General features: G+C 39.6%; 1 protein-coding gene across 1 annotated transcript in view; it reads right to left on the bottom strand.

The window, feature by feature from the left end:
• Window positions 1-10,474, bottom strand: part of LOC126145212 (cuticle protein 79-like) — a 29,427-nt gene extending 18,953 nt beyond the window's left edge. The window contains exon 1 of the mRNA XM_049915540.1: window positions 10,380-10,474. Coding sequence (XP_049771497.1) covers window positions 10,380-10,469 — 90 coding nt within the window. The 5' untranslated portion in view covers window positions 10,470-10,474. The remainder of the gene's footprint in view (window positions 1-10,379) is intronic.
• Between the last annotated feature and the right edge of the window lie 16,625 nt (window positions 10,475-27,099).

Raw genomic sequence — 27,099 nt, 5'->3', positions numbered from 1 at the left:
ATTTCCCAAAAGGAAGTAGAATTAGTAAATATACTAAGCGACATGAATATCGATGCTAGCGGGCCAAGTAAGGGATACAAGAATTTATAGAGGGCAAGATTTAGGATCAGATCATTTCTTACTAATCTCCAGAATAGATCTTTTTACAAAATGGAAGAAAATAAGTAAACAAATAACAAACCAACAAGATCAAAGCGTTTATAAGGTAGGCCTAAACTTGCTTGAAGAGGACAGTATCAGACACCTGTACCAAAGGAGATTAAATGAAGAACTAGCAAACTTACAAACTAAAGACAATATAGAAGAAGAATCACAAACTCTGAAGAATACTATATGCAAAGTAGCAGAAAAAGCTCTCGGTAAAAAGAAAAGAATACAGAAAACAAAAGGCCTAAAAATTTTGAATGAGGGTATAATGAAAGCTGTCAAAGAAAAACGGGATGCACATATAAAACACTACAGAATCCCCACTACTGAGAACAAACAATACTATAAGGAGAAAAGAAATAACGCTAAACGCGTAGTAAGGAAAGCGCGTCAGGAGCACTGGGATAGGTTTATTTCTAATATCAAACATGATATCCACGGAAGACAACAAATGGCATATAAGGTTTTAAAAAGCCTTTAACACAACAGAAAGAGAGAAGATACAAATAAATAGTACTGAAGAAGAACAGAGGATAAATCATTAAAGCGATTTGCGGTATGATCATACAGCACAAGGAACTGAAATTGAACAACTAGAAGAGAAAGGATTAGATGAAATACAGTCTGACGAATTAACATCTGCACTAACATCACTTGAGAACCGAAAAGCAACAGGAAAAGACGGCATTACTGCTGAATTATTAAAATATGGAGGAATGATGCTACGCCAACAACTGCTACATCTCTTCAACGAATGTTGGAAGAAGAAGAGTGTTCCCAAAGACTGGAAAACAGCTAGAGTGATATTAATTTTTTAAAAAAGGAGATATAAGCCTGTGCAGTAATTACAGAGGAGTTCAAAAAATGGTTCAAATGGCTCTGAGCACTATGCGACTTAACTTCTGAGGTCATCGGTCGCCTAGAACTTAGAACTAATTAAACCTAACTAACCTAATGACATCACACACATCCATGCCCGAGGCAGGATTCGAACCTGCGACCGTAGCGGACGCTCGGTTCCAGACTGTAGCGCCCAGAACCGCACGGCCACTCTGGCCGGCCAAAGAGAGGAGTAAATTTACTGAACTCAGCCCAAAAGGTGTATGCTAAGATTTTAAATGGAAGACTTAAAAACATAGCAGAAGCAGTACTGCATTAGGAACAAATGGTTTTTAGGATAAGGCGCTCCAAAATATATGCAGTTTTTATTCTACAGCAAATAATAGACGGAGAGATTATGATAAAGAAACGCACATTGCTTTTATTGACCTTAAAAAAAATCTTTTGACAATGTCAATAGACAGAAACTTTGGAGAATAATGACGAATCGCGGATATCCAAAGCATCTAGTAAATGCTATAAAAAGTTTATATCAAGACATAAATATCACTTTAAATCTCAATGGTAAAAGAACTAATGAGGTACCAACTAACAAAGGGGTACGACAAGGCTGCTGCATGTCTCCAACTTTGTTCGACATCTACATTAATGAAATAATACGTATATGGAAACCAGAATTTCAGGAAGGTATCAACCCAGACAGGAACATACTTTTAAATAATTTACTATATGCCGATGATGCAGAGATCCTAGCAGATAAGGAAGACAGCCTTCAGAAAGGAATCTACTTGCTAAAACAAATAAGTGCAAAATTTAACATGCAAATTTGAAAAGAAAAAACTAATACAATGGCTTTCATGGGGAAAGACCAATCAGAACCAAATTAGTGATAGATCAGAAGATTTTAGAGCAGGTAAGCGATTTCAGTTACTTCGGGTGTGAAATGACATATGGCTACAGCAGAGGTATTGAAATTAAGCTTAGTAAATTCAGTCGGGTATGTGGAACAATCAACAAGAACTAAAAAAAAAAAGCCAGGAAGACGCTCAAATTAAATTTTACAAAACTGTTGGAGTTCTCACATTGCTCTGTGGAAGTGAGACAGGTGATTACCATGAAGCAAGAAAGCCGGATTCAGGCACAAGAAATGAAATTCCTTAGAGGTGTTAAAGGTTGCACACGAGAAGGCATGCTACGAAATCAAAATATTAGAGAACTGCAAATCTTTAGCCTCAATGATAAAATTCGAGATTTCAGAAGAAAATAGAATGAACATCTACAAAGAATGGAGAGTGAGAGACTTCCCTTAAAGCTAAGAAATTATAAGTGCCACGGGAGAAGAGACATAGGAAGACAGCGACAGAGATGGGTACCGAAACAGGCAATTCCTGCCTAGTACCTGAAGAGAAGATGAAGGTAAAGAAACTATCTCCCGTATCATTCGAAATTCTCTGCTAATGGTTCGTGCATTTGGAAGCCTCCGAGTTGGATAATGTACGCGATATTCGTTGATTGCAGCCGTAGCTTTACGATCACATTTGTCATAAATAAACATCATATTGATGTATTCCTCTGTCGTAAATTTGAAAGGCATCCCTATTTCATAAATAATCTACAAACTACAATAATTACTATGTGGTTTCACTTAAATACACTGTTATTATTATGTTCTTTCATTGAACAATACAGAAAACTAACGCGTTTCAAGGTTAGGAAACGACCGAAACAACTCACTAACAGCTTCCGACAATGACATAGCGTTTCTACATTCTTAATGGAAAGTAAACAAATTTACTTGCATAATAATCTTTGCTTCTTGTATGTTCTGGAAAACTACTGCACATACACGTCTGGAACATGTTTTATTAGAGTCACCAGACCAACACCAACAAAATAAATGGAAATCGTGCTTTACTTTAACCTCGTACAGTTTTGCGATGGCTTCACATTAGCGAAGTTGCTAAATTTCAGGCAAAATCTTTTATTAGCCGTAACTCCGCAACTAAACATTTACGGACCTTTGTTTATATGAACTTTTTTTCTTTAGTTTTACTTGTAGAATAACATACTAAAATATTTTCATATTTTCGTGAATCACCCTGTATATTGCCGGCCGGAGTGGCCAAGCGGTTCTAGGCGCTACAGTCTGGAACCGCGAGACCGCTACGGTCGCAAGTTGGAATCCTGCCTCGGGCATAGATGTGTGTGATGTCCTTAGGTTAGTTAGGTTTAAGTAGTTCTAAGTTCTAGGGGACTGATGACCTCAGAAGTTAAGTCCCATAGTGCTCAGAGCCATTTGAGCCACCCAGTATATTCGGTACTGTTGATATCGAATACCTCGTAAGATTCATGAGTGAATAACGGACTCCGGAGCGATTCCAAGACAAGCGTAGCACTATGGATTTGCAGTCCACAACCAGTTGGCGTGTAGGGAAAGCAGATACATGAGGAGTTTCATCCCAAGACTCTTAAGGAAATGTAATTCATCCACGAAAGAATAGCATACAAAATATTTGCAAGACTGATTCCTAAGTATTGCTCTTTAGGTCTGCGATCCGTACCAGATTGGCTTAATAGAGGTAAAGAAGATTCAACGAAAAGTGGAACATTTCTACACGGCGTCGTTTAGTAAGCAAGAAGCTTAATGCAGTCCCTCAATAAACTCCAGCAGCATGCGCTGCACGAGAGATGTTGAATTTCATGGTGAGGTTTGCTGTTGAATTTCCGCGAGAGTGGTTTTCAAGAAGAGTCGGGCAATAGATTAGTTCCTGGATCATATGTCTTGCGAAATGACCGCCACGATAACATCAGAAAAAAAGTAGAGTTCATGCAAAAGTTTGTCGACAGTCGTTATTCTCACACATCATTCGCGAGTGGAACAGGGAAAGGGAGAGATGATACTGCTACCAGAATTACCCCCCGCCTCGCACAATAAGGTGGCTTGCAGTGTACACACGGGTGTGGATATAGAACTGACTAAATGAAACTGTTGGAACGCGAATCTTCACGATCGGCTAAGATAACGGTAACGACATAATCATGTGTATCAGTCAGAGAAAGAGACGTTTGAATTCGTCAGCGCAGAAGAGTTCAAAGTAACTGAATGAGTTGACAGTAGGAAAACAACGGACAGTATTCGAGAGAGTCGTAATTTGACCACCTCATTCCATTTCTGTTTCTTCAAATACGTTTCTTAATGCAACGCCACAATTAGATATCGAGTGTATAACGACTATTTTAGTTTCGGACCGCTAGATCACTTGATAATTAAGTTCAGGGCTGAGTCATCATTTCGTCCTAGAATTTTTATTCTGGCACTTGACCTAGACTTCATCTCAGGTAACGCGTTACATTTGTGAAACAGGAAGTGACTGGATGGCGCAGTTCTTATCGCTAAGTAAAGTCATAAATTGTTGATATAAAAATGTAAAACAATTAATGTTTTAGGCTTCTGATTGGTTTGATGCGGCCCGCCACAAATTCCTCTCCTGTGGCAATATCTTCATCACAGAGTAGTACTTGCAGCCCACGTCCTCAGTTATTAGCTGCATGTATTGCAGTCTCTGTTTTCCTCTACAGTTTTTATTCTCTATAAATCTCTCTGCCCCATGGAAGACTTAACAGATGTCCTACCATCCTGTCCCTTCCCCTTTCAATGATTTCCATATATTCCTTTCCTCGCCAATGCTCTGGAGAACCACCACATTCTTTACCGTATCAGTCCAACTAATTTTCAACATTTTTCTGTAGCACCATATCTCAAATGTTTCGACTCCCTTTTTTCCGGTTTCCCACAGTCCATGTTTCACTAGTATACGACGCTGTTCTTGCTCAAATTAAGGCTCATGTTTGATACTAGTAGACTTCTCTTGGCAAGGAATGCCCTTTTTGTCAGTGCTAATCTGCTTTTTATATCTTCCTTACTTACGGGAGTCAAGAAATACATGTACGATATCTACCAGATTGCCTTGATCCACGGATTTCTAGATTTCACGTGAGAAAAGCGCGAGTTGGGTTTCACAAGACTGCTTGGTGGTTGATCCCTCCTAGAGGTCGCCCCCTAGCGTCCACGAAACTCTGGTCATAAGGTTTCAGAGCTAATCCTTCAGCACATGTTGCTACAAATGGGTCTGATCAGAAGACCATCCGTGTAAGGCGCTTTTTTGAGCCAACGACACCGTCATTTATCGTTCCATTGGACGTTGAAACATTTTGATTGTGACACTGTACAGTAAATCGAGTTGCTAGACCAACCGAATCACGCTTCCTGGTGATAGGTCACGATGCCTCCCCTTTCTAGAGTAAAAAGTTCGTGCTTGACACTTGTACTGTGGATTGGAAACAGGCCAGGGGTGGTAGACTATAAGCTACCGCGGCTTTCTCCTGGGGCTACCTGAGACCTGTGGCTGTTATAAGGGGGTGCTATGAAATCTATGCTGCAGGTTTGTATTAGGTTAATGTATAAGTTCGTAGAGTTTTTGTTTTGCATCTTGGTACAGTGGTTGATAAGGGTTGATTTACCGATTGTCTTTTTTTATTTGTAGTTCACTGTTGCTATTTGAGTTTACATATTATCATTTTGTCATTTGAAGACAGTAAGTGGAGCTAAGGATGCTAGAAAATGCAGTGCATAGTGGAGAAAGCGGAACATTTTCGTTGCGCCGTGTACGAGGATAATACCATTGGACACAGCACGACAAGAAAATGGATTTCTCGTTTTAAGGAGGATCGTTTCATCATTAGTGAATCTCCAAGTCCAGGAAGACCTTCAGAGTTTGATAAAGATCGTTTAAACGCATTAACCAATAATGATCCACCTCAGTGTACTCGAGAACTGGCAAATGTGGTGAACTGTGATCATCCCACCACCGTGCGACATTCCGTCGAATGAGGAAGGTTAAAAAATCAGGCGTCTGGGTGCCACATACTCTAAACCAAGATCACAAAAATCAACGGGTGACCATATGTGCATCTCTACTTGCTCGTCGGCAGTTGGCCCGTGAATAAAAACCAACCTTTCCTACCATCTACCGTTACTAATGACGAGAAATGGTGTGTCTCTGCTAACATAAGGAAGAGAAAGAAATGGTTGAGCCAAAACAAGGCAGAAACCCCCCATACAAAGACATGCGCGCATCGACAAAAGATAATGTTATGCATCTCCTGGAACAGCGACGGTGTGTTATACTATGAATTGCTTCCTTCAGGTGTAACCATCACTGCTGACATTTATTGACAACAAATGAGACGTCTTGCAGACGCAATCCGAGAATAACTAGGAAGACAGCATGATGTGATCCTACTCCGCGATAACGCCAGTCAGCGCTCTGCTAGAATGACAAAAAACACTTTACACGAGTTGGGTTGGGAAGTCATTCCGCACCAACCTTATTCACCTGCTCTTGCGCCCTCAGATTTTCACTTTTTCCGCTCTCTATCGAACAGCTTTCAAGGGATATTGTAAGGTGCCTCTTACGTGAGGAAGACATTTATATCAGTTTTAATAAATTATTGTCTCTTATTGATGTATTCACGATAGTTAGGAAATGCTGTAGTCCTTAGCCGGTCATGAGTCGGAGAGTATTTCCCACACTGGCTGGCTAGGTGACGAAGTGACCATATGTCGCGTTTATCATAATTTTGCCTCGTTAAAATTCACACCCGTTCATTAACAAATGCATATATTGGTAAGTACGAACTTGATCGGAAATCCACGAACTGTGACGAAACTAGTAAGAGATACGGACTGCGCGCCTCAGTCGGCAGTCAGCGTTAAGAGCTCTTCCTGTCTTGTTCGATGGTAGCCATGCTCTCGGTTACGAGTAGTTTGTGACATGAGTGTTTCATTATTGATCTAATAGGAATAAAAGTGATATTACGGCACTCTGAAAGTTAATTTCGAGTAAATAGATACCCCAAAGTTGATCGACAGCAATTTCAGATAATTAGCTCCCACCGACAGAGACATCCAATGCGCCAATGAAGAATCTGCACGGGGCGACATTTACGAGAGCTGCACCGGCCACAGGTAGGAGGAAATCCGACGACACGACCCACCAAGACGGATCAAGGAAGGTCCGACTTACACTCGCAAATTCCGGGTGGAAATGCTGACCAGTTATATTGTACGTCACATATACCACCCTCTATGGACTCGCGGCTAAGCTGAGTAATGACAGTATCAGTTTGGAAGTGAGGGGATCTTGCAATATCCTTCCCGGATGAAAATACAATCCAATAGCGCTCCACACAAAAAATGGCTCTGAGCACTAAGCGACTTAACTTCTGAGGACATCAGTCGCCTAGAACTCAGAACTAATTAAACCTAACTAATCTAAGGACATCACACACATCCATGCCCGAGCCAAGATTCGAACCGGCAACCGTAGCGGTCGCTCGGCTCCAGACCGTAGCGGCTAGAACCGCACAGCCACTAAGGCCGGCTGGCTCCACATATTCTTCGCCCCAAAACCACGTGATTTTTACAGTCGCAAAATGAAGAAGTTAACACAGAATTGGTATACTGTTGTAAACGCTGAAGGAGAATATATTATTGATGACTCATGTATCTGTTATGTGTAAAAAGATGCACTGATACTTCATTCGGTGAAAGGTCACTATGTAATGCTTACTAGCTTCTCCAGATTTTTCGCGTCATGGTTTAGTATTTCTTGAAGCTAAGCTAAAGCTCTTTTGTTACCTGGCGTGATAGCGATTATACATTTGTTTGAACTCATTAGGCAATTGACTTGTTCGACGCCTTCGTCTGTCTCTTCCTATATGTACGAGTCTTTCCATCTCTGCATTTCTACCAAATCGCAATCTCAATAATATTTTGTACGTTCTACTGTACCCTAGGTCATCCCCCTCTACTGTTTCTTCTAGCTCTCAGTTAACTATCCCTGAACGTCTCAGCAACAGCTTCACTCTTCTTGTGGAATTTTCCACAGACTTCTTCTGTTTTATCTTTTCCGCCTACTATCTTTCCAACTATTATATTATCAGTGTGGTTAGCTTTTATCATCTTCCTGCTGCATATCATCTCAAATACTTCCAGTAACATACTGTCCATTTCATACAGCAGATTACGACTAAAGGCGTTTCCAGTCGAAAATAGAGGCTTCCATGAATTTCAGGTGTAACATTTATCTTCCTTTTTCGTCATCTCCATCGAGGTGTGAACCAAATGCAATGATGGGCTTTTTTAAAATGCCGTTATCTCTTCTTACATTTAGGTTAACAAATCGAGCAATTTATGTTCTAGGAGTGAAGATTGTTTTACAATGCTTTACGCACACTGAAAATGCCTTCAGAAAAGATTTCAGAGCATACGTTTGTACTTAGAGGCTGCTGCTGCTAGAGGGTTTTGAGTCGGAGGGAACGCAACAGTAATTCTGGAACAAGCCTATCGATACTTGTACAATCTGACACGGTCAAGATTCTGTCTCACATGTAAACGGCACCCACTGCGGTGGATTCCGGCGACGAGAGCAGCATTGGCCGAAGGCGGTCAGGCGTTTCAAATCAATGTGCCAGGACGTACGCGGTTACAATGCGGCCAATCTCATCGTCCGAAAGCACAGACTGCGGACGACATTCGGTGAAACTAAAATCAGTATGTTTCCTCCGATAGAACCGGTTGACACACGAAATATGGACTCTGAAAAACAGATAAGTGTAGTTCAAGAAAGGAGCTCGTGGAATCCAGAGGATAAAAAATATCGTAATCGGGATATAGCTAGGAATTTGCGGACTGAAATCGCAGTTTTGCTGAAAAATACAAGTAGACAAAATCTTCATGAGAAATTTTAGGCGTAAATTATAAGTTCAAAAAAATAATTTGTTGAAGTAAGAAGGGTGGCGTATTTTATCCGTAAAGTTCCTATAGTGATCCTTTTTTGGGTTGTGAAAGGTGACCAGTTCAGCTGTTACAAGATGCCACTGCTGAATCCAGAAATTGTACTCCTAAATTCCAACCTCAAAAAATAATTATTTCAAGTTATGCATATGTCTAAAGTTACTGTAGTGAATATTTTTCGGTTTTATTGTAAGTGGACATTAGGTGTCTACGAATTACTGTATTATTACTGCTTACTGGGATTTTTATGGCAGTAGGGTGGCGATTTTGTTATACGAGGTGATTATCAAATGTGATGTCTGGTTCTCCACTATTCAGTATTTTAGGTGTTAAGAGTACCTCATTCTAAAATTTATATTTGTTCTTCAAACGTGCGCTGAATGACAGTAATTGTATATTAACTGACTTACCTCAGTTTGCTGAAGTTATTTGTAGTAGTTGCTTTCCAGTGTCCTCACGAATCATTTCGAAAATGTACGTATATACCGGGTGATCAAAAAGTCAGTATAAATTTGAAAACTTAATAAACCATGGAATAATGTAGATAGAGTGGTACAAAATGACACACACGCTTGGAATGACATGGGGTTTTATTAGAACAAAAAAAATTGCTAGATGCGTGAAAGATCTCTTGCGCGCGTCGTTTGGTGATGATCGTGTGCTCAGCCGCCACTTACGTCATGCTTGGCCTCCCAGGTTCCCAGACCTCTGTCCGTGCGATTATTGGCTTTGGGGTTACCTGAAGTCGCAAGTGTATCGTGATCGACCGACATCTCTGAGGATGCTGAAAGACAACATCCGACGCCAATGCCTCACCATAACTCCGGACATGCTTTACAGTGCTGTTCACAACATTATTCCTCGACTACAGCTATTGTTGAGGAATGGTGGTGGACATATGGAGCATTTCCTATAAAGAACATCATCTTGGCTTTGTCTTACTTTGTTATGCTAATTATTGCTATTCTGATCAGATGAAGCGCCATCTGTCGGACATTTTGTGAACTTTTGTATTTTTTTGGTTCTAATGAAACCCCATGTCATTCCAAGCATGTGTGTCAATTTGTACCTCTCTATCTACATTATTCCGTGATTTATTCAGTTTTCAAATTTATACTGACTTTTTGATCATCCGGTATAACAGAACGTTTCTCCCTTTACCTTATATGCTCGTAAAACATTTCTGGTTATTTCAGTATCTAAGGAAAGCGTATGCAGTACCCGCCACGTTTGTTTCGAGACAGCTATAGCTCATTCACACGCATTCGGCGGCTTTTTAATAGCATAAGCCACAACGCAACACACGCCTCCAAGCATAGAGGCGTCGTGGTAGTCATCCCATCCTAGGAGGTCAAAACCTAACTTATTTTATACGTAGAATAGATTCTAACCTAATCTCCCTGATCCCGCCAAAAACTGACGAAGGAGATCGCACGCACTGTGATCAAGCTCACGCCGACTGGCGACCGTTGTCGGTGCCGCTTGGAACGCAGCCTAAGAAGTGAACGACTTTTAAACTGAAACTGGTACTCACCGTGATCCTCATTGTTGCTCTTGCGGTGGTGGTAGATGGGCAACGAATGACTGACAGAGTTCTTAGCGCAGCCGTTTCCTTATATACCATCCAGATTCTCACCAAGCGAAACGCCGCTTTCCCTCTTCCTGTCTGCTTCTGCTCTGCGGAGGAACTCGAGCACGCAGACACGCGAACGTTTACACACATACACACCGAATCCGCCAGAGACCAATTAACAAGCAGTCTGAGAGCATTGCCACTACTACACAATTCGTTAGTCTCGAACGGGCGGCCAGCCCAAGATGGGATCGAGGACGCTGACGAGCGAAATTGCTTCCGTTGGCAGCTCGATCTCGCTACGACACAACTGGGCAACTAGCACTTGGTCCCTGCGGCGTAGCATCAATAGAAACAGCCAGCCATTTCCATGTTTTACCTTTCGCAACACAATAAAGCTGATCCAGCTTGGAAAAACACGATCACAGGTTGTTTAACAATAATATAATAATGGTAGAGAAGAAACTAATTTTAAAATTGCGTGTATCACGACAACCTGCTCAAGGATTTATTGCGTTTGAAATCGAATATACCTGTATATTATACAGGGTGAAACACGAAAACTTGGCCGGCCAGTGTGGCCGAGCGGTTCTAGGCGCTACAGTCTGGAACCGCGCGGCCGCTGCGGTCACAGGTTCGAATCCTGCCTCGGGCATGGATGTGTGTGATGTCCTTAGGTTAGTTAGGTTTAAGTAGTTCTAAGTTCTGGGAAACTGATGACCTCAGATGATGAGTCCCATAGTGCTCAGAGCCATTTGAACCATTTTTGAACGAAAACTTGCCCAGGAAATTTTGCGGTAATGGAAAGTGCTATTGATGTGAGGTTTTTACAGGATGGATTAATAATGGGGGACTCGTATTGTTATCCAGTAAGCAGATTGTAATAATACTTAGAAAGTGTATTTTTGTGCAAACATACACTTGTTTAAATGGTACAATACGTATTGACGCTAGCAAAATATGGTTCAAATGGCTCTGAGCACTGTGGGACTTAACATCTGAGGTCATCAGTGCCCTAGAACTTAGAACTACTGAAACCTAACTAACCTAAGGACATCACACACACACATGCCCGAGGCAGGATTCGAACCTGTGAGCGTAGCGGCCGCGCGGTTCCGGACTGAAGCGCCTAGAACCGCTCGGCCACCGCTTGACGCTGGCAAACTAAAAGTAGAAATGTTCATGGTGTTTGTTACAGGATTCTAGTGCTAGTCGTTTAAGAGATATCGTATTTTGAGAAGTTTCCACGCCGACATTCGTTTCTGCCTGCGAGGTGGCGCAGTGGTTAGCACACTGGACTCGCATTTGGGAAGACGACGGTTTAAATCCGCATCCGGCCATCCTGATTTAGGTTTTCCGTGATTTACCTAAATCGCTTCAAGCAAATGCCGGGATGGTTCCTTTGAAAGGGCAAGTCTGATCTCCTTTTCCATTCTTCCCTAATCCGAGCTCGGTATCCTTCTCTAATGGCCTCGTTGTCGATGGGACGTTAAACACTAACCTTCTCCTCCTCTTCCTCCTTCTCCTGCTCCTGTTTGCACTATTCAACATGCGTAGTTGCGAGGAACGCTTTAGGGATCTTTGCCTACAGTGTGCTTGTGTCTTCCTTGAGTGCACTGCACAGTTAGTCTGTGACAATCCAAGCAGTAGGCTGTGGGATTTACTAATGAAGAAAAAGCTGACATGTTCATGATGTATGGAGAGTGTAGGAAGAATGCAGTTTGTTCTTGTACGGTGTATGCAGCAAGATATCCCAATAGATGTCAACCAACTCGTCTATTATTTATCAACCTCTTCAACCACTTACATAAGGGTGGAAAGTGTAACATGTAGACACATAACAGAAGGAAGAACAGAAGAAATGTATTTCCACCGCATGACATACATTCTCCCTCAAGATTCGCTACAATAAGCTATGCTCGCAAACTGTAAAGTAATAAAACTACTTCCTTGCACATAGATTCTTTGTAACACAAAGTTCAAACCCGATTACTGTTCGGAAATTATGATATGTTCACAACAGTCCTATAGAATGTCGTCGATAGCCGAAAATGCATACAAAGAAACAGAGACATCTTAGGAGGAAATAAACACCGCGATCAGTAGCCAGAGGAGAGGCAACAGTCTTATCGCAGTTTGCCACCACATCTGGTAACCTTCCTCTCGCACACAGAAGTCATGGTCCGATGTCAGGGTATAATGTTCATTGTAGGATAGTACTGCCGGTTTGCCTTGAGTGCCTCCTCTCTTCACTATTAAGGCGTGTATGTAGCATCAGTCTACTCTCCTCCTCCAGAGCATGCAGTTTTATTGATTTTTCTCAGTTCTCATTTCATGGTATTTTTCTCTAATTTTATGGATTCTCAATCAGTTTTCATAATTTTACTAGGTTTCCACAATTTTACATATTTCATCGCATTTCCCTCAATTTTTACGTATCCAGCATCAATTTTTTCTGATTATACCTGGTTTCCTCAAATTTTACCGATTTCATGTCTTTTTCCCGATTTTCTCCACAGTTTTCCACATTTATATGGTCATATTGCTGGCATACTCACGTGCTGTTTGATTTTCTACGAGAATATTTGCTCATCTTATACACTAACTTACTAAAAAATCCTAAGCCTCGCCCTCTCCCCGATAATCCACGTACATGTATTTTGGATGCGACGAACATGAAAAGTACAGTAGCAGTCGCTTTGTACCTGTATAAAACTGAAGACTCGATTGTATGTCCGAGATGGGACAGAGAAACGGAGTATTTCGCGTACATCTTCGTTAGTCTAGAGGAGGGTGCCGAAACCTGTTTCTCACTGATGAACACGTTTCATCATCACACATGAGTTGAAAGTCTTCTGACAACTGTGGCCTGGAGAGGCTTGCTGTTAACGATCGCAGGTAGATAGCGCTCTAAGTCAAACACAGAACACGCAGTTGTATAAGAATTGATCGCAGGTTATACCACACAACTGATACATCCCAAGAGAACAACGGAAAGAAATGGTTAATTGCGTGATAAAAGACCTGCACCAACGTCTCCCTCTCTCTAGAAAGCATCATAAGTCTACCATTAAATCATACTTCATTACAACCCCTCTCAACCTGTCACTCCATCTACTTTCTGTCATCCTTTAATGCAAATCTATGTCAATTTAGAGGCAGATGACTCTCTTTTCCAGGAAACCATCAGAGACGGCAATCAACTTGCATGTTCACTATTACCTTACTTGACATACAGTATAATGTTGTTAAAAAACTATACAATAACTGTTAGTAAGGTATTTGTTAGCTGATACCACATCATTGTGATTGGTGGAGAGTACAGAGAAGCACATTGTAAATACTGATTGTTAAGGTTTAAAACGTCTAAACAGTCCCGCGCACGGTCAAACGCGCGATCCATTCTGCAGCTGTATACTGCAGTCCCACCAGCCGGTAATATCAAGCTCGTTAGCTAAGGACACTTTATAAACATGTTTAAGGCGTTTGCCAATCACTTTGGTGTCACACCAGCGCTTTTGATCCGACATATATAAATTTATTACTCTACATTTGGTGGTCATCGCGTTAAACATTCCATTCCAACCGTCTTATTGCTGTCGACGAAAAAATGACTGTTTCCCTGTTTCCCGGTGCTTCTGTCAACTTTTTCTCGTATTCCTCTTGCTGTCTCATACTCATCCTCACATACAAGAATTTTCCTGCATCAAGCATAAGACATGCAAGTACTCTCTCAATTGCCCCGTGTTTTGGTGTATTTTCCCTCAATTTATGCGTTTTTTCCGTTATTATTGGTAATTGTGTTGATTTTAAGTCACTTCTTTCCACACAGTCATGACATCACTTCTCACCACGTGTTCTAGGATTGCTTGTAATGTAGTTTAGTTGTCAACACCTGTAAGTAGGCTGTTTATGTTTTCTTATTGGCAACGTTACGTAGTACTCTGTATGAAAATCACTGGCTGTGCTGTGTGCAGTCTGTGGCTGGTGTGCATTGTTGTCTGCCATTGTAGTGTTGGGCAGCTGGATGTGAACAGCGCGTAGCGTTGCGCAGTTGGAGGTGAGCCGCCAGCAGTGGTGGATGTGAGGAGAGAGATGGCGGAGTTTTGAAATTTGCAATACTGGATATCATGAACTGCTATATACATTATGACTTTTGAACACTATTGAGGTAAATACATTGTTTGTTCTCTATTAAAGTCTTTCATTTGCTAACTATGCCTATCAGTAGTTAGTGCCTTCCGTAGTTTGAATCTTTTATTTAGCTATCAGTAGTGGCGCTCGCTGTATTGCAGTAGTTCGAGTAACGAAGATTTTTGGTGAGGTAAGTGATTTGTGAAACGTATAGGTTAATGTTAGTCAGGGCCATTCTTTTGTAGGGATTTTTGAAAGTCAGATTGCGTTGCGCTAAAAATATTGTGTGTCACTTTAGTGAATGTTTGAGTACGTTCAGTTTTGCTCAGCTGTTTGAAAAGCAAATAGTGTAAGAGGTTTATCAGCACAGTAATTCAGAAATTGTTCTAAGGGGACGTTTCATATGTCGACACTTAGCCGAGGATACCTCACTGGAATCTTCTGATTTTTTCTTGTAGTTTGTGTAATTAGTGTAGCTTTTGTTTATTGCTAGTGCGTAATTATAGAGAGAATTTCCTTTGTAGTTGTAGTTCTTCATTGTTGTACAGTAAAACATTTGTGGCATGCATGTAGATTTGCAGCAAATATTTCGCAGCTGCGCTTGCAATTAACGAGATATTATTTTCAGTTCTACGTTAATGTGTTCTCTTATTATTGCTTTTCAAATTGTTATTTTCTGTGTTATCGTGTGAAATATTGTGACAATAATGGCGTGTGAAAAACGTAATACTAGGCTCCAAAGTAAACTGAGAAATGACAGTGAAGACGAAAGCAGTGTGTTAGCGCCACCGAGTAATGAATTAACTAATGTTCAAAGTAGTAATTTGGTAATTGTACATAGGGAAATGGAACGGGTTGCAAACAATGCTGTAGGCAGTGAAACAATTAGTGAACAGCGAAGCATTATCGATCGATCGGTCGGCAACAGCTCGCCTTAGGAATCCGAAATGACAGGACACAATCTTGCAAATACTGTAGATTCAGGTTTTGCGTCCTCAGCCTTTTCTCAAATAGGTCAAGACACATTTTCTGCTTTTCAAACTGCGAATATTGCCGGTTCAAATGCATTGCCGAATAGCACTGAGGAACATGTTTCAGACACCAGTGCATTGTTATTACAATTAATGCAAAAAATGGGAAAAAAACTTCAAAAGTTAGACACAATGGAACAAAATCAGAGACAAACACAGCAAAAGCTTCAAAAGTTAAGACACCACACTTGAACAAACACGTGAAGATTTAACTACTGAGTTACATAACATTGAATCGAAATGTCAAAAAGTCTGTAATGACGTAAAAACACAAATTTGTGAGCATTTTCAACCTATTTTTTCGCGGCATGAAAATGCATTACAGAATCACGAAGCAGCCATAAAAGAACTGCAAACTATTGTTCATCAAAATCATGAGACCCTGCAAGCTAAAATTGACTCAGTTGCATCTACCGATTCAGTTACGCAACTTGCAAAAACTCAAGAAAACTTAAAGGACACAGTAGATACTCTGAAAATTGGTTCAGAAAGACACATGGAGGAAATTAGTTCATTATCAGAGAAAGTAGTTGAACTTTCGGATCAGCTAAATAATTTATCCACGAAGGTAGATGATAATCTGAATGACACAAAACCGGTAGTCTTTAATGACACAGAAGAGTGCGAACAAATTAGGAAATTCAAACAAAATCTGAATCAAATTAAACGCAACACCAAAGAGAAATCCGGGAAGTACAAGATCAGCTGACACAGGTAATACAAGAACTACGTATTTCAGAGGACACTCGCGCTCCAATACGGGAAGAGGGACATAGAAATACGGAACAGCCACAAAATAATAACACAGGGCACTTCGGAAATTATGAAAGAAATTGGCAATGTACACCGAATTTTGAGATGGAACCGCCGAAACGACGTAACAATGACCGACATGCGACTCGCAGACATGATGATTTTGACTATAAGCTGTTCATTACTACACGTAAGTTCAAAACATTTAAGAATTCTGGCAACGACATTCATCCACAAGCGTGGCTTCATCAATTCTCTCATTGTTTTCCTCCCAACTGGTCATTAGAACACAGATTAGAATTCATGTGTGGCTACTTAGAGAATGAACCAACTGTAAGAATGCGATCGGTCATTCACGATTGCCACAGTGAAGGAGAATTTTACCATGCCTTCCTCTCAGCGTACTGGTCTCAAGCTACACGAGACCGAGTAAAACATAGCATCATAATGATGAAACGTTTCGAACAATCTGAATTTTCCAGTCTTATGAAATATTTTGAAGACATGTTGCATAAGAATCAGTATCTTTCAAACCCATACAGCCCCTCAAAACTCATCTGCATTTGCTTAATCAAACTGCCTGAACATTTACGACATATTATTTTAGCAGGACGTTGCAAAGACGACATTGAAGCTTTTCACGGACTGTTACAAGAACTGGAAATTGACACTGACAATCTCGGAACGCGAAAACAGGAGCACAACAATTACAGGTCACATCTGTCACAATTCCGCGATGACAGAAATAACACACAAGGCTATTCTTACAACGTAAATCGTGACCAAAACAGACACCACCCGTATGACAACCGTTGGCAGAGTAGTAATAATTACAGGGAAAGATCACCTCTCCGCAGTAATGACTATCACAGAGACAATCAGAGAAACAGACAATATGGGAACTAAAATAATTATTATCACGGGAGACAGAATAACTTCAGATGCAACGGTCCAGTGTGCAGTTACGATTCAGGGAGAAATTCTCCACCACGTGACCGACAAGAAAGAAACTATGGAATCTACCGACATGACGACAGACGATATGATCATAACGACAGACCTGAATTGCGTCAGAACTGGCGGGATTCAAACAGAGCAGGGGCCTCTCGACAAGGTAAATTTGTAGAAGTTAGGTCTCCAAATCCCAATAATGACGCACGCCAACAAAGACACAATAGGCAATGACTCATACCGCTGGCAGCCACAAAACGTACTTATGAAACTGACGACGCAGCTGCCATAGCTAGTAATTACGTAAAAATGGAAGATATTAGGGACATCTTACTCCAGGAACACGATGTAAAACATAACAACATTGCATCTCCTGTGATTCACATTACAGTAAATGACGTAAAATTTACGGCAGTACTTGACTCTGGCAGTCCCATTTCAATAATTAGTGAAACAGCCTTTAGCAAATGCAACAAATTGAACGATTGCCCCACACTTCCGTTATGTAAGATTAAATTACAAGGTGCAATCGTTGGAAAAAGTGTAGATGTACGCCAACAAACTAACTTAGAATTCTTTTGTCAAAGCCACAGCTTCTCTATGAACTTTCTTATTGTTGCATTATTGTCGACGGAAATTATACTGGGAGTAGACTTTTTGAATGAATACAAAGCAATCTTAAACTTTCACGATGCTGAAATAAGTTTAGAGAAAGAAGGTAAGTCAATAGCTTTGAAATTTTAAGACTGGCTCTCAAACCATGACGAGGAAATTAATCGGCTTTACCTTCTGTTAGACAACAGTTCGGAATTTTCTACGGAACTAGACACTAACAATCACTCTGCAAGTACTTACAGGGATGATATCGACGGTATATTTGAAACTAATGAGTTAATTCAGAATAAAATTCAAACAATTGAGAATTGTAATGACATTGATAGGCAGGACCTTTTTGAGATTTTACAAGCACATTCCACAGTTTTTACTCACAAAACAGGAACAATCAAGGGATTTCAATACCAATTTCGTGTTCGTGAGCATACTAAATTTTGTGTTAGCCCATACGTAATTCCAGCACATTATAGGGACCGTGTTAGAACAGAAATACAATCTATGCTTGATGAGGGCATTATTGAGCCTGCAGTAAGCTCATACAACAATCCGTTACATGTTGTTGAGAAGAAAAATGGATCGATCAGGCTTGTCTTAGATTCGAGACAAATCAATACTATCATTATTCCTGAAACAGACAGGTCGCAAACGTTGGAAGAACTTCTTCAAAATTTTAATGGTGTAAAAGTGTTGTCTTCCATTGATCTCAGATCCAGCTTCTATCAGATTGAACTTCATTCAGAATGTAGAAAATACACAGCTTTCCTTTGTTTCTGCGTTTGTTATCAGTTTCGGAAACTTCCTTTTGGTTTGAACATTTCTTCGGCAGCATTCATTCGCGGGCTAAATTCCATTCTACCTGAGTTCTTAAAACGTCACATCACCTTATATGTGGACGATATTCTAATAGCAGAAACTTCATGGGGACAACATAATCGCATCCTCAACAGTGTGTTACGTATTTTTGCGGAATCTGGAATTACAGTTAACTTGGAAAGGTCTGAATTCCGTAGGTCAAAGGTGAGGTTTTTGGGACATATTATTTCTTCTGAACATTCAGCCGGATCCTGAAAAGTTAGAAGCAATCAGAGCCATTCCAGTTCCATCCACAAAAAAACAAGTCCGCAGTTTTCTAGGTCTCGTAAATTTTTACCGTCGTTTTCTGAATATGCAAATTCTAGTTACACCAAAACTTTGTTCTCTCACTGGAAAAAATACTATTTGGACCTGGGACGAACAAGCACAGTTGGAATTCAATTCTTTGAAAGAATCGCTACTTAACGCGCCAATACTAGCTCATCCAGATCTGTCACAAGATTTCTGCCTTAGCACGGATTCTTCTAAAGTCGGTCTTGGTGCCCATTTATTTCAAGAAGCCACAGAAAATGACGCTACTGTTCAGAAAACCATTGCTTTTGCTAGCCGAGTGCTAACAAAATCTGAAAAAAATTATTCCGTTACTGAATTAGAAGCTTTAGCTATCGTTTGGGCATTTAACAAATTCCGTTTCTTTCTTTCTGGTAAGCACGTAAAAGTATACAGTGATCATCGTGTATTACAATTTCTTATTCTTCAAAATTAAATCATGATAGGTTAAAACGTTGGGCATTGTTTCTGCAAGAATTCCACTTCACAGTAGTCTACATTCCCGGCAAGGAGAACATTGTTGCGGACGCACTGTCACGCGCACCGGCTGGGCTTGAGAAAAGTAACACAGAAGGCACCCTCGAGAAAAATTTCAGTATTCTTTACATTCAGAAAGTCGCCTTTGAAAACTTCATCACCACATCTTTAAAGGACATTGCTCATGAACAAGATAAAGATCCGATTTGGAAAGACATCAAGAGCAAATGGCATGAAAAGACACACACACAGATTCGGCATTATTATCTGGTTAGAAACAACATACTCTTCAAACGCTGCACTGTTGATGACAAGCTATGGTTACTTTGCATTTCAGACGATTTTGTTAATAAGCTCATTTGGTACATTCATTTCAGCTACGCACATTTTGGTCCACGAAAATGTTATCATATTCTCCGAACGACTTGTTATTTTAACAATATGGAAAAGCGAATTCGAAGAGTCTTGTCTATTTGTAAACTTTGTCAAAAGGCGAAACCATCTACTATCTCACATCGTGCTCCATTGTTTCCTATTATTCCTTCTAAATTAAAAGAATTTGCTGCTGTTGATCTCTTGGGACCCCTTGTCAGAACATCGAATGGATTTTCGTACGTTCTAGTCGCTGTTGAACTTACTTCAAAATTTGTTTCTTTCACTCCGTTACGTAAAGCCACTGGACGGTCTGTATCCAACGCCTTTGTTAAAAATTTCTCACGTGAAGTTGGCCACGTTGTTAAAGTCATTTCAGATAACGGACCGCAATTCAGATCTGCTGTTTGGTCACGCATGCTTTTGAATCATAAAATCAAACCTGTTTTTATTTCATTGTATTCACCACATTGTAACCCCTCCGAACGGATTATGAATGAAATCAATAAGCTTTGCAGACTTTATTGCCACAGAAAGCATCAGCATTGGGACAGATATTTACACTTATTTCAAAACGTGTTGAATGAAATGCCTCATGACTCCACTGCTTTACCACCTACTCTTGTACTGAAGAATGAAGAACCACCGAACAGAATCAGAGAGCTTGTACCTTTCCCGAATACACGTAAACTTCGACACAAAGACATAATTGATTCATCATCATCATCATCATCATTTAAGACTGATTATGCCTTTCAGCGTTCAGTCTGGAGCATAGCCCCCCTTATACAGTTCCTCCATGATCCCCTATTCAGTGCTAACATTGATGCCTCTTCTGATGTTAAACCTATTACTTCAAAATCATTCTTAACCGAATCCAGGTACCTTCTCCTCGGTCTGCCCCGACTCCTCCTACCCTCTACTGCTGAATCCATGAGTCTCTTGGGTAACCTTGCTTCTCCCATGTGTGTAACATGACCCCACCATCTAAGCCCGTTCGCCCTGACTGCTACATCTATAGAGTTCATCCCCAGTTTTTCTTTGATTTCCTCATTGTGGACACACTCATGCCATTGTTCCCATCTACTAGTACCTGCAATCATCCTAGCTACTTTCATATCCGTAACCTCAACCTTGTTGATAAGGTAACCTGAATCCACCCAGCTTTCGCTCCCATACAACAAAGTTGGTCGAAAGATTGAACGGTGCACAGATAACTTAGTCTTGGTACTGACTTCCTTCTTGCAGAAGAGAGTAGATCGTAGCTGAGCGCTCACTCCATTAGCTTTGCTACACCTCGCTTCCAGTTCTTTCACTATGTTGCCATCCTGTGAGAATATGCATCCTAAGTACTTGAAACTGTCCACCTGTTCTAACTTTGTTCCTCCTATTTGGCACTCAATCCGTTTATATTTCTTTCCCACTGACATTACTTTCGTTTTGGAGATGCTAATCTTCATACCATAGTCCTTACATTTCTGATCTAGCTCTGAAATATTACTTTGCAAACATTCAATAGAATCTGCCATCTCAACTAAGTCATCCGCATATGCAAGACTGCTTATTTTGTGTTCACATATTTTAATCTCACCCAGCCAGTCTACTGTTTTCAACATATGATCCATACATAATATGAACAACAGTGGAGACAGGTTGCAGCCTTGTCTTACCCCTGAAACTACTCTGAATCATGAACTCAATTTACCGTCAACTCTAACTGCTGCCTGACTATCCATGTAAAGACCTTTAATTGCTTGCAAAAGTTTGCATCCTACTCCATAATCTTGTAGAACAGACAATAACTTCCTCCTAGGAACCCGGTCATATGCCTTTTCTAGATCTATAAAGCATAGATACAATTCCCTGTTCCACTCATAACACTTCTCCATTATTTGCCGTAAGCTAAAGATCTGGTCTTGACAACCTCTAAGAGGCCTAAACCCACACTGATTTTCATCCAATTGGTCCTCAACTAATACTCGCACTTTCCTTTCAACAATACCTGAGAAGATTTTACCCACAACGCTGATTAAAGAGATACATAATTGATTTGGCTCTTAAAAATATAAAATCTGCAGCAGACAAAAGGAGAAAACTACACGCTAAAGCAAATGCAAAGAAATTGTATATTGGTCAGAAAGTTCTCATTAAAGCTCATTTATTGTCACATAAGAAGAAACACTTGAGTCACAAATTCTTTCTAGTTTACAATGGACCTTACAGAATCCGACGTATACCACATGATAATTGCGTTGAAGTTGAAACTCTGCGTACTAGGAAGAGTAAAGGTTTACACCACATTTCGCATGTAAAACCGTTTATTGAAAGATAATCTGCCTTTTAACTTTGTCTTTGCCATATAACTTTTCACTTTACATTACTAATATGCTTTGTCAGACTTAGAATCTGTTGACATGCAACAATGTTTGAAGTTAAATATCCAGTCAAGAACCAAGAGAACTTATTTAAACAGAAATTACGAATGCATTGTTATTGTGAACAGACGACACAGTGTTATTGTGTGTGTACATTCTTACTCGTTAGTTGCATGATTACGTAACGACTATCAGGCTTACATACTTAGAACAGATACTGCTAATGAGATTTTAATGCAACATTTTGGTTTACTTGAAAATACATTCTGGATTTAAAGTACTTTCTGTGAGATACCAGATGACAGAGTGGTTAGTTTATGTGACAGCTACACGATTTCATCACGACGCTACTAATGAGTGACAATTTACAGTGTTGCTTTTGCGGTGTTTCTTTTTTATATCTGCACAGTTTTTCTGAATTATTCTGGAATGTAAAACATGTTTTAGTAGTAACTTTTGTGGCATAGCTACAATGACACAGCCTTTTCTGTAGCACAACAATACGTTACAGCACAGTACTTTGTTCATCACGCCAATAAGCGTAATAAGTAAGATATCTATACGCAAAGCATTTCACTATTGTTTATCATGAGGTAAGTACATTGGCTTCTGAAGAACTTAGCTTTCGTAGGACGATAACTATGACACTTCCACAGAGATTATCTTACAACAAGACGCACAGTTTAGCGCTACAGTACACGTATTTGAGTGATTAATTTTGTACTTAAATCATTTATTTTTAAAGATATTTAAAGTGCAATGATACAAAGGTTTTCCGTGATACATTTCATTCCATTGCTGTAATCTGTAACACCTGAGGGTACAATTACATGAATCCTCAGGGGGATACACGCTTACTTTGTGTATCATGTGTTTGGCAAGCACAAGGAGCACCAGCTAATATGGTATTTGCTTACACAACTTTACACACCGGTACCATATTTCTCTAACACATAATTACACAGCTATCTGATCATTTAACTGATAGAGACAAACTTTTTTTACTGCGTCAGTGACACATGTTTACGCAATTACAGAGTTGGATTACTTCACACTTACGAAATTGTATTTTGTCTTTACTTTGTGAACTGTTCATATTTTTTCGGAACCATTGTGATACTATGAGAGCTTTGAATGATGTATTTGGTAAGGGAGCACGATTTTCAAAGTACGTTTGAGGTAGATGACACTATTGAAATGAGCAGAGAATTTTTTTTAGGTTTTGACATTATTGGAGAAAGCTACGACGATTTTGAGAGTTGGCTGAGGTGTTATGATGATATTATTACGATGACTATGTGTATTATGCTGTTGCGGTATGTTTATGATCAATGAGCTGATGCTATATGAGGAATTTGATTATGCTATGTATTTATTATGATGAAATATTGAAGAAGTGTCGACGAATATGTATATGTGTAATAAGGTAAGGAATAATGAGTGGTGTTTAGGGACTCTGGTTTGTGTAAAAGTTTGTTGGAAACCAAGAATCGTACTTTAAGAGTTATGAAATGTATGTAAATGCGTGAATGTATTACAATGCCGACAAAAATTTTTTGGACACTGTTATATCAATAGCATTTTGTTTCTACAGATTTGTAACGCAAATTCTTGACCTGTGAAATATTTTTATATGAGACAGTCACTGCAGTGGAAACTGGTGTCGTAAATATTTTGGCAAGAAAGTTAAGTGACCTTCACATAATCCGTCGTGGGCACGACGTATTACGTGGGCAGCTGCGCAACAGTCACCTGGAAAAAAGCCATTAGAGTGTGCCTTTCAGAGGCTCAGGTGGACAAAAAAAAGGAGGCCATTATCCGCACTATTGACATTTCTTTGTAGAAAGCATCCTAAATACGACACGCTCAAACTTGAAAATATATGATTACACTGTGGAGCTCTTAATTTATGATATTTACTAAAATGCCTAATGAAATGATGAGAGACATTTTACATCTATTGTCTTTCTAGTTGAGAGATTGCTCATTTTGTTTAATATCTAGTTTCTAGCTGCCCTGTAGCATTGGTTAAAATAAAATTTTATAGATGTACTAATATAAATATATTATGCCTACAGACCCAGTAAAGAATAACTTTGATGTACTTAAAAAAAAACGAAGGAGCACAAATCACATTTCCCTTCACAGGAATTGCATACAGAATTTTCTTTTCAAGTACTTGGTAATTTCTTTTGTAGAATAAATTGTGATGCATCACTCTAGTGTTAAGATGTGACATAGGTATTAAACATGGCCATTTTTACTGTAATATTTTTTCTGCTTGAGCTTTCTCATGTTTAGATATAAGTTATTGCATTTGCTGCGGCTGTTTGCCAGGCATAGTGCTACTAAATTTCACTTTGTATTACTCTGTTAAGCTACTGATTTATTTTTCTTGTTTGCTGCACAGTGCCTTATATTAGTTGTACTAATGCAATTGCTTTGCCTATTTAAATTTTTTGTCATTGATGTTTGTGTTAATTGTTTTGTGCTGCTGCATTGCCTCGTCCCTTAGTTTAACATCTGAGCTCAGTAGATTTAAGTTAGCTTAAATTGGGTTAGTCTATGTAAGAGAACGAGTTGTGATGAATGAAAAGAAATGCATTGAGAAGCTATAAGAAAATGGTTTGGCCAGAAAAAGTAGTGTACAGTGAAGAAAAACTATTTTTGAAAAAGGATGTGAACAGAATACAGAAAGCATGCTTGGATAGGATTTGTTTTTGGCTGGAGCAAATGTCGAAATAAGAGGAATGATCTATGGAATGAAGTTTTGGGTTGGACTGCAGTACCAAATGTTGCACTGAAAACAAACCCTGTCCTTTCCTTTCGTGTTATCCCATTATGTGTTTGTGTACCCTTGTGTATTTGTTTTCTTCCTGTCTCTGTGTAGTTTAATAGAATTTTTTTCTTCTAATACTAAGCTACATTCACTATGATGAGGAATACTGTTATCCTCAAATATAATTGACATTAATAATATGTTATTTACCTTGTAAATATGCTTAGACATTATTTATTCTGTTTTGTTTTAATTCCCATGTGTGAAGTTGATGTTTCAAAATTTATTCTGATGTTTTATGTATCTACTTATCTCATAATTCCTGTAACATTGATGTATATGTTTATTTCTATTCTGTTGTAAAGCCTGTACTACAAATGTTATCTGTATTGTTATGTTCTTTAATGATGTATTTTGTACCATTATTATTTTATTCTTATGTTATAAAATTGTAATTGACACCAGTTCATCAAATTAAGTAACTTGTAAGTTACATTTCACTGCACAAGTTTCTGTTGGTCATAGTATATGGACAACATGTGAGAAGTAGGGACTGATAGTGTTTGCACGTGTGTTAATAATTCAGCAAGGGACTGGTTAACAGCATTGATGGTTCTAAGGACGATTAGAAAAAAAACTTTGTGAGTGCACAAGTGGTGGTTTATGGACTTGCTATATTGTCCACAAGACTCTTCGATGGTGATTGTGCACCTGCACAGTCGCAACAGATGGCTGCTGGCCGTCTCTACAAGTACTACAGTGGGTCTGCATCTTTGATGATCCACCAATACCATTATTTCTACAAGGGCTGCAGTAGGTCTGCACCTCTGGTAGCCCACCAATACCGTAATCTCTACCAGGACTACAGTGGTTCTGCTCTGTGATGACCTACCTACCAATATTCTTCAAAACGTCGAATTACTCTGCTGTGGGTTTGCTCTGTTGTGGCCCATTAACTGTCAGCATGTCAAGAGTCAGCACTGTCTTTCCCTTGGAAGGACAACACTACTTCTACAAGACTGCATGGAAATCCACTACTTCCGTGTGCTTTTTCTTTTACTGCTCAGACTTTGAGAAAAACACTGCAATTTTACTATGATGAATGATCAGGACTGTCTTTATGGACTGTCAGAAAATTTTAGCTTTTGACCAACATTGTATCAATAAGTGTGTGCATTTGATATCTTTGATATTGTAATTACGAAAAATTTTATCAAATCATTATTGGCCACTGCCCAAAACAATTTGTAAAATTTTTTGTGGGGAGCATGGGGGCTATTTAAGTAGGCTGTTTATGTTTTCTTATTGGCAACGTTACGTAGTGCTCCGTATGAAAATCACTGGCTGTGCTGTGTGCAGTCTGTGGCTGGTTTGCATTGTTGTCTGCCATTGTAGTGTTGGGCAGCTGGATGTGAACAGCGCGTAGCGTTGTGCAGTTGGAGGTGAGCCGCCAGCAGTGGTGGATGTGAGGAGAGAGATGGCGGAGTTTTGAAATTTGCAATACTGGATATCATGAACTGCTATATACATTATGACTTTTGAACACTATTGAGGTAAATACATTGTTTGTTCTCTATTAAAGTCTTTCATTTGCTAACTATGCCTATCAGTAGTTAGTGCCTTCCGTAGTTTGAATCTTTTATTTAGCTGGCAGTAGTGGCGCTGGCTGTATTGCAGTAGTTCGAGTAACGAAGATTTTTGGTGAGGTAAGTGATTTGTGAAACGTATAGGTTAATGTTAGTCAGGGCCATTCTTTTGTAGGGATTTTTGAAAGTCAGATTGCGTTGCGCTAAAAATATTGTGTGTCACTTTAGTGAATGTTTGAGTACGTTCAGTTTTGCTCAGCTGTTTGAAAAGCAAATAGTGTAAGAGGTTTATCAGCACAGTAATTCATAAATTGTTCTAAGGGGACGTTTCGCACCTAGCGCAAATGTGATGCCTGTACATGTGTCGCAGATGGCCCTCATGACTCAAAGCAGACCCGAGTTAGTGTTCGAGTGTGGATCCGCAACCCATCATATCCAGAGCAATGTTTGGATGCAGATCCACAA

The sequence above is a fragment of the Schistocerca cancellata genome, chromosome 2 (assembly GCF_023864275.1).
Source record: "Schistocerca cancellata isolate TAMUIC-IGC-003103 chromosome 2, iqSchCanc2.1, whole genome shotgun sequence".
NCBI lineage: Eukaryota > Metazoa > Arthropoda > Insecta > Orthoptera > Acrididae > Schistocerca > Schistocerca cancellata.
This window is presented reverse-complemented; position numbering and strand designations above follow the sequence as displayed.